Genomic DNA, 15511 nt, shown 5'->3' with positions numbered 1-15511 from the left:
AAGCGACTGGGCTGGGCCGGCGGCTCCACGGGCTTCGAATCCAGGATCAGGTTTGATGAAGAGAGTGACAGTCGTCTGGAGAACACAACAAAGAAATCCCAGTTAAAACCAGTAAGCGTGTTTCCCGGCACGAACAGGCGCGCCCATTAAGCCAGCTTCTCTGGGATGAAGAGCCTTTCCCCATCTGGATTTAAGTCAAAACTGCTCTAGGCTGTTACCACTTCATTCTCCTCATCCCTGGAAGCTCTGCTCTTCAGGCATTTGACCTTAGGCTGTGCATCACAAATAGCACTGGGGCACTGTTTCCAGGGAGGACACTGTAAAAAGGGGAAGGCAACAGAAGGAAAAATTCCAGGCAGAGGGAAGACTGGGCAAAGTTAGGTCAGGTATTTTCTCCCAGCTCACCTTTCTAACAATAGAATCTTTTCAATTCTAAGATAGCCTAAGAGGAAGTAACTATCCTTCCTAACATGAAAGCCTAATTACTAGGAAAGCTGGTCAGCACCTTCAAGAGGAAAGCCTAATTTCCTCTTCCTCTCCACTTCAGAGAAGCACAGTGGGCTTACTGCAGAGAGGAGGCAACTTTCAGTCTGGCTTGTTTGAACAGCTGAACAGATTAAAAGCCCAGAGGTTTCCATAACCTAAAACTACCTCTCTTGTTACATCTCTAGAGCACCAGTGACTTCCTTTGCTTATCACTGCAACTCCCCAGCAGCTTACACAACAGCTAACCACTGGCTTTCTTCCCAAGCACACAGTCCCAATGTGAGACAGACTAAGAGGCACTTCTGACAGCAGCAACAGCAGCTGAATACAGCAATCACAAAAAAAATTCCCTCATGTGGTGAATCTAGACACAGCTGAGGAACCACAGAAGACGTACCCAAATCTGCTTAGTCCTATACAATGAAATTAATCTGAGCTGAGATTTCTGGTTGTCATTTTAGAGGAATATAGGAGTATTTGTTTTAAACACTTGTTTAAATGTAACCCAAATCAACACAAGTATTTACCCCATTTTTTGTCTGTTTGTCTTGTTGGGATTTTTTTTAAAACAAGGGAAACAGCTTGGAGACACCTTTTGGGGTGCTTTAGGGTTGAGGGGGTTTTTGAAGAATATTATTCCCTTAGGGCTTTGTATGAGACACCAGAACACCCTGTGAAGGCATGGGACTGAGAAACAAAGCTGAGTAAGAAAGGACTGTAAATCAAAGGAAAAGTTGACAAGCCTACTTTCATTGTCCAAGCTGAATGAAATGCAAAAGAATAAAGAGAGCATAAACAGTGAAGAGTGCATCAGATGACTGACGATTCCCTCAAATTAATCAATCAAAGCATTAATCATGAAACAATTAAGCACAGTCTTGAAAGCAGAAGGAGAAAAAAAACAAGTGCTGCTTTAGGAGGAAACAGAAAAGTTAAAGTGACACAGGATGGCCTGTCCAAGTCACCAGGGTCTGCAAGCAGCCTGCGAGGGGCTGTGCCAGGCACACCAAGGCTAGAAGTTTGCTCAAGTGTTTTGACCAGAGGCCCAACACGAGATGTACTCATAGCAGTAAAGATAGACAGAAACACTCAAAACAAGTAAAGCCATACCTGAGAGCTGGGGACTGGGAAAGAAAGCGAGAAGAAATGCTGAGGTTTTCAGTTCTTTCCAGATTCCTACACGAGCCACCTAAAATTTATTAAATTAAAAGGGGAGAGAAAAAGGGAGCACTTTAGTTACAGAACAAACATTCTGACATATGCATTTTTTTTATCACAGAGACTATCAAATGTTCCCTCATATAAGGGCATTTTTTTTACCTAAGACCACAGAAAATGAAATCATTTCATTGCCTTTGCATTTTCTGTTCTACTCGGATTACTCTGCCTTAAACTGCTACTCTCCCTAAGGGCACACGCCTCCTCCTTTATTGCTTCCCTTTGTGTCCTATCCTGCCAGCAGGACTGTGAGGCACTGGCATCAAAAAGAAAAAACAGTCAAAGGATTAAAGAAATAAATAAACAAAATAAAACAAAGAGACAACTCACACAGATATTGCTGCCTGCAACCGTTATCAACTCTAAAATACGCTTTGTTCTGGAGCTGGTCGATAAAGACTAACCAGCTCCTTTGCCACTCTGATGTCTCCTTATTCTCTCTCTCCACCCAGCATTTCAGCCTTTTCTTTTGTGACATTTGTTATGCTTTACTGTACCACTAGAGGCCACTACATGTCACCTATGGGGGGCGGGGGGGTGAACAGAGCAGTTAATACCTTTATATGCAACAGGAAAAACTAGCCCAGGAACAAGAGAACAGCTCTTCAGGATTCCAGGGACAACACTTAACCCAAAATGACCCAAATCTCATCCACGCAAACTTATACACAGCCCAATGGAGTTAACAGAGGTTGCTCTTTAAGCCTCTCTACACTGGCTCCCCATTTTTGCTCCCTCGTACACACAGCCCCACGAAAGCCTAAGGGAATTTGTAGCTGGGTTTGATTTATAAAGGGCACATATCTGGAGTGACATCACAAAGTCCCCACACCGAGCAGAGAGCTGTACCTTTTCCATCAGTGCTGCCCAGGCTCCCAAAATGCTGCTTGAGGAACTTTTCCTGATCAGGTGGCTGGGGGATTTCACCCTCCGTCACGCTAGTACCCACATCCTCCTCTCCTTCCTCTCCCTCCAGGTCTGAGATGCCGTCCACACTGAGGGGCTCAGTGCTTTCAGAATCTAGGAAAAGGCAAAACCCCTCAATGCTGTAATACCATAATCACAGTAACATTAGCCAGGAGAAAAAAAAAAATATATATTTAGCAAAGACACTAAATTGAACCTAGAATGTTAAAGCAAAAGTCAGTCACCATTAAGTGTAATTCTCTAAGCTACCCCCTCCCCCAACCAGCACAGCCTAAAGTATAATCAATACTAAACCCATCTCCTTACCTAGCAAGGGAAAAGAAAGCCAAAGGCACATAAGAGAAGTGCACTTTAGCCAAATCCTGCCTTTACAGTGGCTCCACTGAAGTCCCTGTTCATATGTGCCTGAATCTTCACAGCATAGCTGGCAAGACTAATAGGAGCATGACCTCAGTTCAGCTCATGAAGAGGATCAAGTATTAGAGATCAGGATAGCAACTGATAAATACGGCACAGAACCACCCCAGCAAGTTTCCACAGTGTTCCACACCATATGTGAATCCATTTGTAATGTCTGTGCCTCTTACCTTCATTCGGATGGTCTGGGCTGGACAGGCGACTGCTGCTGTAATCCACAGAGCAGGCACTGTCAGGGCTGTGCTTGTCTGGGCACCCATTACTGTGATAACCTCTGCTCAGCTTCCCGTGGGGCAGTGCTTTTACCTGGAACTCACTACAAGAGAGACAGGAAAGATACAGCACTAGAAGAGATGGTTGGTTGACACGTAAAGAAGCACATTCTAACTTTACCAAGGCCTTACCTGTGTTAGTAACACCTTTGATTACAAAAGTAAGGCTTTAAAGAGAAAAAAGCAGTTGATTTCTCTCATTGTTATACAGTGTATTTTTTGCATTTCATTAAGCTTGGACAGTGAAGTCTCAAGGGGACTGTCTGATTTTGTGGGTGTTCTCAGCTTCCCATGATTACCTGGCACCAGCACAGCACTGCCCTGGCCTGATTTCAGCTCAGGTGAGGAACAAGTGTAGAAGCCCACACAATGAAAAAGGGACTCAACCCAGGCCTATAATTGCATGAGAGAAACTGAGTTTGACATAGATTTGAGCCCTAATAGGCTATTTTTCCCATGTTAATGACCTGATTCTTTGGGCAACTTCTGTGTTGCAAAATAGAGAAGATTCTGAGTTTGAAGAAGAATAATTTACTAAAGAATGTTGTACAAAAATACAATATTGTGATTTCATGGGTCTTCATTTTGTCAGAAGACACCAACAACGTTCTTTTGCCTGATGCCTGAGGACTTCAGTTTTCCACTTTATGAAATACTTGAGTATTTCTACTCCAGCACCAGGTAGGATGCAGAAGTGACTCAACAGAACTGAGTGGCAATTAACCCTGGCAGCTTGCAAACTGTGTGTACTTTGAGACGTGCCCAGTCTGCAGCCAGCATCACCAGAGGGCCTCCCTTTCTTACATGACAGAGCAACACATGGGTCTGCTCTGTCCAAATGTTATCATAATAAAATTTCAAATGTAAATAAAGAGAAACTGGGAGAAACCTAACAGCTTAAACTGCAAAATCTTGGCATGCACTCTTGCACAAGAGGCTGTCTAAAGCTATTAGGCCACTCTTCATAACAGAGCAGGAGGAGACAGAGGAAATTAAACAGCTGTTAGCATCAGGTTAAGAGGGGAAAGGAAGAATAAAATTCAGGGAAGGAAAGAAAATGGAGCACAGAATGAAACAGAAAATTAAGCAGGGTAGAACTAAAACAGAAGAAACAGCAGAGGAAGAAAAAAGGCCTCCACTATCTCCAATGCCTTTTCAGTTCCATGCAAGACATTCTGTTTCCCACAAAAGGGTCATCAGATACTACATTTCTCAAATTCTTGTCAAATTAGGCTTGAAACTGTCATAAATATTGACGTGCTGCATTTCTCCAGGACAGACACTTCACTGCCAGGTATACATCACTGTTGGGTGGTTTTCCACCTTCTAAATTTCCTTTTGCTTATTTCAACCCAGATAAGGGAGAAAGCAAAAAGGCTGCTCCCAAGTTCTTTGTTCAACAACAACAACAACAAAAAAAACTTGGAGAAAGCTGCTAATGTGAAGCTTCCTTGGAGGAAAAATTATTTTAATGGTGTCTTCCTAGTCTTGTACTCCTTCAGCATCAGGCTGGCATAAAAGTCTCAATGAAACGTGCCTGGCATCACTCAGGCAGTAAGTCAACTCATCCAAGTGACTGCACAAGCTGCAAGCAAACTACAACAGGAATGTCTAAGCCATGCACAGCAGAGAGCTTATTTTTAACCTGCTGGGGTCTGTGGGTTGGGTTTCATTTTGCTCAGGGTAGATTACACACTCCTCACTCTCAGAAGGTTCCAGTTCCTGAGAGAAAATCCCCTCTTCACAAGGCACAAGCTGGATCACTTGGGGTCGCACACAAGACCGGTTATCCTGGGGAGGTGTTGAGCTGCCAACCTGTTTAAAAAGAGAGGAAACTAGATATTACCAGTGTTCTTCCTTCAGCCACCAAGTGCTGTGCAGATCCAGAAAGTACACGTTACAGAATACGAGCAGGAGTCTGAGATCAGAAAACCCAGCACTCCTATGTCTTCCCTGTTCCTCAATTACTAAATCTGACAGATTACTGCTGTACTTTCCTATTTTGTGTCCTGTTTGCAATCCCCTAAAATTCTCTGGTAAAGCAGTGGACTCCCTTATCCCTCTTCAACCACACATCAAGAGTGTAAGCCATGTGGCAGCAAGTTCTTCCATTACCTTTTAGAGACCTATCAGACATAGTGCAGAGAAATCTGTGGGCCACAGCTGAAAAATGCTGATGTACTGCACGCAACGAGCCCAACACTCTTCTCAGTCACACAGTTACAAGGGAAGAAAAAGTTCTAATGAAGTTAGGCACCAGGACTGCTATCAATGGCAGAGTGACACGTTGCAGGAGTACTAACCACAAACGAGTTATCTAAATAAGTTTCTCAGAAGATAATCAGAGCTACCTCTGAAGATAACAACAGAGAGGCGGGACAAGACGCACGGGGAGTAGATCCACCTCAGAGCAGCACCACCCTTACTTTGCCGAGGTGCAGGGGAAGCTCTGCCTGCTCCTCTCTGTCCTCCCCGTTGCTGTTCTGTGAGAGGGAGTCCCTGCTGGGGGAGCGGGAGGCAGAGAAGGACTCCAGCTGGCGCAGGTCGAGCATGGACTTCACGGTCATCTCTATGTTGGTGGCTGGCTGGGACCAGCGCCCGCGCTGCCGGGGCACCTTCCCCAGGGGCGCCTCTGAGCGCTGGATTGCTGCCAGCTCCTTGGCCTGCAGGAAAGGGGGAAACAAGACAGTTCTGCTCATGGAAAGACAGCAGAAAAAACACACAAGACCCACAGAAAAACACAATTATGTCCATTTTCGTAAAGGCCCCAGAGCTGTCTATGAGACAGCTGGAAATTCCTCCCTTAATCATGAAGCATCCAGTAAAGAGGATACTTCTGTTGCTGCTTCTTGCATAACTGAACATTTAAATGCCCATCTCGGATCCAAGTGTATGATCAGCTTGAGCACCACAGGAGATTCAGGCCAGAAACGAAGGGGAGGATGCATAACATCTGATGAGAAGATACTGATGTAAAAACCCCAGGTGAAACCATCCCTTAAACTAGACTCTACTTTGCCACCCCCAAGACATTATTCACAGAGAGGCTTCTCAATGGTTTCCCACCACAGCTGCACCTTTCCCACCAGTGTGAATGATTCCCCAAGGGAATTTCTTTTCCAGTTTCCTTATGACTAGAAATACAACTTGAAGGCTTAGCAACTCACCCTCCTCATTTCCCAATGGGAAAGGCTTCTTGAGAGGGTAAGGTCTGGATCTGCAAAGGAAAAAAGATATAGACCTAGTTGACATCCTTGGCCAGCAGTCCAGCTTTTTAGAGACCTCTTATCTCACCCTTCCTTGAAGGCAGCATTCCTACACCTTTTGAACCAGCAGACCATTGCCAATACATGCTTTCCCATAGATTTTCACTGACTCAGCAGAGTTCTTTTGTCCACCAAAGGCTTGGGAAAAAAAACCTGCTCGAATACACTGTAGCATTCATGGTAAAAATACCTCAAATTAGGAATGGTAATCTCTAAATTTTATCAGACATCTCCCAACTCCTCCATGACATCTCTTTTGGCTGATGTGGACTTCTAATAGCTTGTAGCCCCAAATCCAGGACACTCAAAATTTGTTTGGCCAGTTGGAACTAGCAAGAAACTTGGCAATTTTGCAATTGAATCTCTATTCAGAGCACCCTGGAACACGCCCCTCTTCAGATGCAGGAAAGAACAACTCCACATTGCCCACTGCTGTTGATCCACCTCCTTCTGGCTTGGTCTCTTTCTGCCCATATATTGTTATACCCTAAGCCAGTGTTTTTGGTCTTCTCTCCACTTCACATTCATGTCATTTTTCTCCATCTCCACCCATGCCCCTCTCCCATTTATACCTGAGTCTCCTTCAGTGTTGCAGCTGGACTGGATGTGGAAAGACTGCAGCCCACGTAACTCATCTTCATCATTCCCTTCATCTTCACCATCCTTGTCACTGTCTGATGAGAGTGCAGGCACCGAGGACAAGGCAGAGATGGACTCGTGCCTGGGAAGCAGGAATTGGAAGGAGTATCATGGTCAATCTCAAGAACTGCCCAGCATTTCAATCCTTATGCCAGGCAGTTCTCCACCTTCTCTCCCCAACAGCCCTCACTCTGGCAAAACCCATCTCTGAGAAAGAGGGCAAGTTAAACCCTGCACAGAGGCAGGGGGTTTGTAGAGCCTGCCACAGAAATGATCTCAGATGAGTGGAAGAATGACAGAAACGAGGACAGCAATAAATCAGTCTGAGAAAGTGGAATGGAACTTGGCCTCCCATTTCAGACCCCACCAACGGATAAGGTCAAGACAGTAGAGCATATTTGAAAGGGAAATTTTCACACCCTTAAGCATTTCCTCTCTGGAACTGTTTAACACATCAAAAATGTCACAGAGATACTCCCTGTTGGACAGCAATTGAGTAGATGGTAAATTATCCCATAAGAGACAGGTTCCTGTGAAGGATTGCACCACACAGAACCTGCAGGCACAGCCCACACACCCTAAGAGCACTGTGCTGCCTTTTTTAGCATTCAGGAACAAGGAATGATATAAAACATATTCTGTGCAGATCTTTAATCAAAGTAGATCAGATGAGTGTTCCCACATAGAACTCGGAGGCACTCCCAGCACAGAACTCCCCAAGAGCACTCAAGGACACTTCCCAAGACTAAACTTTATCTTCCCCCTTTCTTCTTCTCTTCCCCTTCCTACCCTCAACTCCTTCAGTCAACAGAACCAAATGAACTAACCCACTTTGGACAATAACTGAACAAATGAAGAATCCCTGACAAATAAATTTGAGCAGCACCCACTCCATGGCCTTGAGTTAGAGTGTCAAACTCATGATCAGTGCCATTTATAGGATATCACTAGTGGGTGTTGAGAGCCAAGCATTATTCATTAAATAAAAATAGCTCCTCCACCAAACACAGAGCAGCCTGGAGAGAGACCAGCTTCTCCTGCAGCTGACAGACAGCAGGCAGTAGTGAAACACAGTTAAGGAATGTTAATCTTTTCTCTTCCCATAGAGTGGCAGAACATTAATTTCCATTTTATTATGAGCAGTTAAGCAAAAACTACCCAACCCTTTCAGATGAGCTTTGAGGTGTTCTGGCAAAAAAGTGAAGCAGCCTATAGTCTGCAGAGTCCTCCAGTGAGACAGTTTCATGTCAGCTGTCCTCATCCACTTGTGACATTTGAGTTTGTCAGTCTCTTCATCTTTTGTACTGTCTCCCTGTGTGTCCATCATGTCACTCTCAGGTTCTTGTCTCTAAGCAAGGGAACCCCAACAAACCTGAAGCACCACAGGATGTTTGAGGTTACACCTGTTCCATCCTATGAGGTATATACATTTAGGTTATACATTTGCCAAACTCCTGCATGTACTGTTGTTGGTGTAATGAAGAAGGATTGTTGTCCATGTGTTTCATGATACTAACAGAAAGATGGCCTCTGCTCCTCAGATGGTGACTTGACAAAATTAGTAAGGGGGATAAAAGTATGTTCCAATAGCCTCAAAGGAGCCAAGCAAGAGAACGTAAAACATATTTTGGAAGTCAGATAGGCATTTTTTCATACCTCACAGGAAGTGCCTAAAAAATTATGAAGTCACGTGTGTTTGATACCAATGTAAGTTTATCTTGCATTATCCCAGCAAAAATTCAGACCCTCCTTCCCTATTCCCCTTTTTACAACTCAAATATGCTTTTCCAGCTCACTCCTGTGACCTGAAGGGAGATAATGAGCAGAGTTTTCAAAAGGATCTTAGTCCCACTGACTTGAAACTGAGATACTCCTGAAAATGAAACCTAGGTTCATGTCGTCTTGTGTGTTTTAACTGTTGGGCTTGCCCAAGTGAAGCCCCCAATTCAGACTTCACTACTTTCTCTTTTCTTTCCCTGCCTTCCTCCATGTACTTTGTAATTTATTCTAACCCCCTCTGTGGCACACACATCCTCAACACTTTTCCTCCATTCTTGTTCATGCTTAGAGGGAAGCCAGAGTAATGCAGAGTGAGGTTTCAAGGGCAGAAGCTACTTCTAAAGCAGCACCACACAAGGGGATTTTTAAAGCAAAGGAACAAGGCTTCTGTCTGCTGAGAGCAGGTTCAGCCAAACTGCAGTAGACCATCATTATACCAGAATGACTGTTCCAGAGTGGCTGTTCCAGAATGGCCTGTACAGACACACCCAGTTCTCAGGATACATGTGACCCACTTAAAGCAAGGATTTTAATTGTCCTTGCTCTTGGTTTTTCCCTTTGCTGAGGAACCACCCCATTACAGTACTGTGCCTGGATCTTGTTTGGCATGTGATCTTGGAGGTCCCTTCCAACCTAAATGATTCTATGATTCTATGGATGGGCAGAGCCTGTTGCACTTCAGCTCCTGGCTTCTCAAGGGTCTACCAGCATGGGGTCAATGGCAGGGAAGGACCTTCAGTTAGGAAGTCTTCAGGGCACATATATGGACTTAAAAGTGCCAGGTCGTTATGGAGTTCTAGCATTAAGACATCTGACATTAGGTACTCTGTATTCTTTTGCATGTCCTGAATTCAACCCTTCTTTCTCTAAAACAAAACAGACAAGAATGGCAACTATCCATTTAAAGACGTTTTCCTGCTCTGATCTTGTGCTATTTAAACCCCCAGCTTCAGGGGCATATTTATGAAGCTGTAACATCCTACGTGGAAGGGATCACGAGCAGATTTCCACCACCACCCAACTCCCTTCCTCTCACAAATTCCTAAGGGTTTTAAAAGGAAAGTTACCCTGACTTTCCCCCACAGAGAGATCACCATACTGCTGACTTCAGAGTTTCCCTGGTGTTGTAATTGCAGTAGTTCAGCAGAGACTCAGGCACCACTTCTGATCTGGCATCAAAAGCCTGCCCCACTCTAAGCCCTGGAAACCACACAGCTTTCCTGGACTGGACCACAAATCCACCAAGAATTTGATAAGGGGTTCTTCTTTCCAAATATATCTGACACAGAGTACTTCTTCAGCATACATTTTAGACAATTTAATTTGTGTAACATTGCTGTCCCTTGCTATTTATACCAGAGCTTCAATGAAAAGTCATGGAAAAAGTGACTTTTAAAGCTAAAATTACAAAATATAAATGCTCAGCAAAAACATGACTATAAGCCCTGCAAACATTCCACACTAAAACAAATTTAAAACTTCCCTTCCATAAATTTGAAATGAGCTTTTGTAAAACATAAATGCATATTTGGATCAAAATCAAAACCCTATTAAAAGGACTTTACATGGTTCCTTCTCTGAAAACTTAACTCAAAACTAAAGTGTACCAGCTATATCAGCTGAGTACAAGTTTTATTATCGTGAACAGTCAAAGCTCCTCATGTTCAGGAGATGAGAGAAAAGCAGGTATCTGCAATTACCACAAACAGAGGCAGAACTGAAAAGCTCTCAGGAGCACTATGGAGAACTGTGGGTCATACAGGTCAGATTAGTTCCACAATAATCCAATATCCCATAAAGGCGAGTCAGGGAAATCTTTCAGACAAGAAATTTTAGTCTAGAAGTTTTTTGAGGGACTGAAAAGGCTGAGACCCTTCTGTTTTGAGAGAAGGCTGGATGGAGAGAAGATATGATAAAGGTTTACAAAACCATGGGGACTACAGGTAGCTGGATGCAGAACAGTTCAACAAAGCTCACAATATTCAGAAGCAAGGAGCTTTCAGTTAAACTAACAGGAGAATGGTTTAACAGAGACCAAAAAAAAAAACAAATCCTTTTTTCCACAGAGAGAAGTGAATTCCAGAAACTTGTCACCAAAAGAGCTTGCAGAGGCATACCACGTTACAAAGTTCCAAGATTTGCACAATTTTAGGGGACCCTGGGTCCATGATCAAATGCTAAAGGGAACAGGTAGAGATGTACCTCCTGACACAAAGGTTCATACAGCAAGGCTCACACAGCATCTCCCTAAATCACATCTCCCATTGCCACTGTCACAGGCAGAATACTGGGCTTCATGGAGCACTGATTTGACCCAGAAAAGCATCTTCTGTGTGACTGCCCCACCAGTCACAGCTGGATACAGACAGCACTGTCCAGAACTGGAAATCTTCAGCCCCCCCACTACCTCCTCAGCTCTGTTTTGTTTCCCCAGCACTATTTTGATTGTTCATCCCATCACACACTCACAGTATGGAACCAGCAGAACATGGTCCTTCCCCCACCAAATTCCAGCCACACTGTTCTAGAGAAAATCTAGGAGAACAAATGACAGGAAGCTCTCTTATACTACTGGCAGACCTTCTGAGACAACACTTTTACACCACAGGGTCCCATCCAACCCTCCACTGCAAGCTACACAGACAGACATTGGAAACAACCCCAACAGGTACAGGGCATCTAGAAAGTCAATCTTACTCAAGCTCATTAGTTTTTCTTCTCCCACCTCAGAACTGCTGGTCCAATAGGATCTTCCTCCATATTCAGTCCCAATCCACAATGTTATGCTGATCTCCAGTGACCACAGCGGGCGATCAAAACCCAAAACAAGCCTTCAAAGCTGACCAAACAAGCAGATTCCAGGCTCACACCGAGGTTACCAAACAAGTTTAATAGTTGTGAGCTTGGCGTGGCACTAACGCCGCCCTTCAGCGGGCGTTGGTGGCGGCAGCGAGCATCACCTCACGAGGAGGAGCACTGGGGTTATCTGTCACAGCCTGAGCCTCGGGAGGGTACACTGCAGCTGCTGGAATAATGGAGAGTCTGCTATAAAAAGCACATTGCTTGACAGCTCCAGAATTTTGGCTAGAAAAAAGGCTTCCTGAGTTCTCCCAGCATCATTACCGAAAGCGTTTAGACAAGACTCGTTTCAAGAAGAGCAGATCAAGACTTCCCTAAATGAAACTATGCAGACAGACTGGTTTCAACATTACTTGCTCCCAAAGGGAGTGGGAAGGTCCTTGTGATACTCAACACAACAACCAGTGTGGTAAGTCCTCCAATGTTTCCGCATGTTTATATCCCAGACTCGATTCGCAGTCACTTGGAGGAGGAAAATTGTGGGTTGTAGCATCAGAATTCTGTGTTTATCACCTTTTTCCCCACTTTGATCCTTGGTCAAGACTCTCTCCTGCATTGCTAACAGTCAAATTAGTTTCAGCTACACATTAACTACAGAGAAAGCAAACACATTACACTAATAATCCATAATTCCCTGGCACTTTTGTTCTGTTTAAGAACAGAGTCTGTATTTAGGCACCACTTTTTAAAGAAAGGTCACCAGATAAATTTAGAGCTATTCAGCTTGTAGGCTGTGGCAGTCTGTTTTTAGATACATTGTTTACCAAGCAAAAAATAATAATATGATTTAGCTTCCAAGAACTTTTCCCATGGAAATGATTTTTATATATGTATTATTTATATCACAATTATTTTTAGGTGACCTTTTTCAGAGCCTCCGGAAAGCAGTTAACAAAGAAACAGTACAACTCACCCAGCTCACAGGGTATACTTGAGCACTGACACTGCAGAAAATAGCCTTTAAATTGCATTCAGCCTTGATCCAGAGAACTTTACTCATGAAGGAGCAAGGATTCCCTGGTGAGATGCCGCATACCAGCCTCAGTATTGCTTGGTAAGCTGCTTATTAAAGTTTCTGAACACATCATTGTGCTAAATTAAGACACAAGGAGCACTGCATACACATTGCAATCACTGAAGCAACACGAAGTCTGTGTGGAAGATCACAGTCAGGCTTCCACATCCAAAGAAGGAGGGCTCAAAACCCATGGCAAATCCAACAGACTCTCCAAAAGAGAAATTTTGGAAGACGCCATCAGTGAAGAAAGTAGGAACCTTACACTTGAATCCCAGTGCCATACTTCTCACATTAAACCCTACAGCCACCTCTTCTCAGTCTCCTCTGCTCACCTCATGAGTCCAGCTGTCTTGTGTGGAGGAGACTTTTCTGCCTGCTTCCCCCTCTGCTTCATGTCAGCCAGTCGCTGCCGCATGTTGATGGTCATCTCGGAGCTCAGGCGCCAGATGAAGATGCAGCTGAAAGAGGGAAGGTGAGGCTGGGGTCAAGCCACAGTTCAGGTCATTGATATTATCAACTCCCACTGCAGAGGCCAAGAGAGCCCTTCTGTCTGTGGTGGGGAGAGACACACAGAAACAGCTTCACAGAAGTTCAATCCCAGCACAAGCCTCGTGACAAAAGGGTACAACCTGCCTGGCAGAGACTCCCTGGGGGTGAGGGCAACCACGACTGATCTCTGTTCCTATCCCTTCATTTGACTCTATCACCAGCTCCTGAAGGCAGTGCCATAAGCCTCCCCATGGTCAGCAGGATAAGTGGAGCCTACAAACTGCATCTCATCTTCAGCTACTAGAAAGTAAAACAACAAGCACTTTCTTTGAAATTCACCCTCAGTGCTAACTAATTCTTCCCATCTCCCCCATCTTTCCTGTCTAGCTGGGTAGACTTCCACTGATGCAGGAGCAGAGGCAGTGCTTTTGCTACCTCTTACAGAATCCTGCACCCTACTCTGGAATCCAAAGAGGATTTAATTCAGTTCCTCAAGACCCATCAGTGCCACAATCCTCATGCATACTCCAGTTCACAAAGGAGTTTTCCAACAAGGGGCTTTCCCCTCTTCCTTGATAGCCTGTAAAAACTCATTTGCTGTGGCATTTTGAAGGACAACCATGAACTTTGGTCTCCCTGACCTGAGGCAAATCCTGAAATGCTGAATGCCTGCATGTCACCATGTTTCTCCTCTCACAAGAAGACATTTTAAAAGGTTTTTGTTTCTATAGCACATGAAAAGAAAATAGAAACCCCACTTAGCAGCCTGTGAAAATTCTAATTAAAAACTAAAAATGCCCCCCGTGGCACTCCCTTTGTGACAAAGCTCAGGGGCATCACACACACAGACACTTCCCACCAGCAACAAACACACCATCATCCTCTTGCCCCAGCTTCCCAGCCAGGAGAAGTGGTGAGGCCCCTGCATCTGGGAACTGTAGCAACCCAGGGCAGCCAGCTGCTCCCCCTCAAGCAGCAGCTCCCTCACACGTAGCAGCACCCAGCATCTGCTGCTGAGAAAAGCAGGCAACAAAATTCAGAAAGCCAATCTGGCTCCTTCATTTATCCCACCCCCACAGCTGTCGAAGCCAGAGATAAGCAGCAAACAGTATGGACTTGCAAAAGCATCAGCATTCAACACAAAGCTCCACAGCAGCATCCTCCCACCAGCTCCTTTTGCTGCTTTCTGTTCTAACCTTGCAGTGTGTTCCTCACACGGCTCTCCCAGCCCTCGTGCCCTTCCTCATCTCTGGTCTTCCTTCTATTCTCAGTTTTGCTCTTTGGACATGCTGCTGTGTGTGAACAGAGTATTGTCCCTGTTCTCCTTTGAAAACTGTGGTTTCTCACAGCAAAGCTCTTCATGAATCCTTTCCTCACTTTCCAACCCTCTCCTCCACACCCTTAGTGAAGAAAATGACCCTTTAGCTCACAGAAAAGGTCAACAAGGGAACGTTGCACTAAGTCACAAGGCTCACTGGTGACCTCAAAGCTTCCATATTTCTGGAATTTATCAGAAATCCACACTAAAAGGACTCTCTTCTGCAACTTTTTCCCTCATCTGTTTACACACGTGAAAGGTCCACAAAAAGGAAAATTAAATTATTTACCTTTTACTGAAAGACAGAAATAAAATATATCACCCTAAATCTTATCCGTTGGTTATGTTTTGTAACAACTCATCTTCTCAAACTCTTTTTCCAGTTCTATTGTATTTTATTAATAGAAAATAGTAAGAAAGAGAGAAATCTGGGTTGCTCTGGTCTTGAAATAGCACTCCAGGAACAACCTTTCTCAAAGGAGAAGTTTTATTTGGTTCATCTTATTGAAGCATTCACTGATTCCAGAAGCTGTGGGTCCACTCACCTGTACAGTCATCATACTTGAATTGATTTAGCTCAAATCAGCAGAGAATGCAGCTGGAGGGGGTGATGCTGATGGAGTGACCTGAATCACCTTAGTGAGAGGTCAACCCCAGCCCAGCTGACATAGGGGAGCAGAGAAGAGACCATACAGACAGGAGCAACGAGTGGAGGGAGGCTTCAGAGAATCATACAATGGTTTGGCTTGAAGGGACCCTAAAGATCATCCCGTTCCACCTCACCTGCCACAGGCAGGGACACCTCACACTAGACCAGGATGTC

General features: G+C 44.5%; 1 protein-coding gene across 1 annotated transcript in view; it reads right to left on the bottom strand.

Moving 5' to 3' along the window:
* Positions 1–7: 7 nt before the first annotated feature.
* Positions 8–15511, bottom strand: part of MAPKBP1 (mitogen-activated protein kinase binding protein 1) — a gene marked incomplete at both ends in the record, with an annotated part of 29003 nt that continues 13499 nt past the window's right edge. The window contains 9 exons of the mRNA XM_008944803.1: positions 8–75; positions 1597–1675; positions 2554–2724; positions 3219–3364; positions 4966–5135; positions 5747–5983; positions 6488–6537; positions 7159–7307; positions 13214–13339. Of these exons, the coding sequence (XP_008943051.1) occupies positions 8–75; positions 1597–1675; positions 2554–2724; positions 3219–3364; positions 4966–5135; positions 5747–5983; positions 6488–6537; positions 7159–7307; positions 13214–13339 (1196 nt within the window). The remainder of the gene's footprint in view (positions 76–1596; positions 1676–2553; positions 2725–3218; positions 3365–4965; positions 5136–5746; positions 5984–6487; positions 6538–7158; positions 7308–13213; positions 13340–15511) is intronic.

Source organism: Merops nubicus, unplaced genomic scaffold (assembly GCF_000691845.1).
Source record: "Merops nubicus isolate BGI_N331 unplaced genomic scaffold, ASM69184v1 scaffold17927, whole genome shotgun sequence".
Taxonomy (NCBI): domain Eukaryota; kingdom Metazoa; phylum Chordata; class Aves; order Coraciiformes; family Meropidae; genus Merops; species Merops nubicus.
Note: the sequence above shows the minus strand (reverse complement) of the source record. Positions and strands in the feature narration are given on the sequence as shown.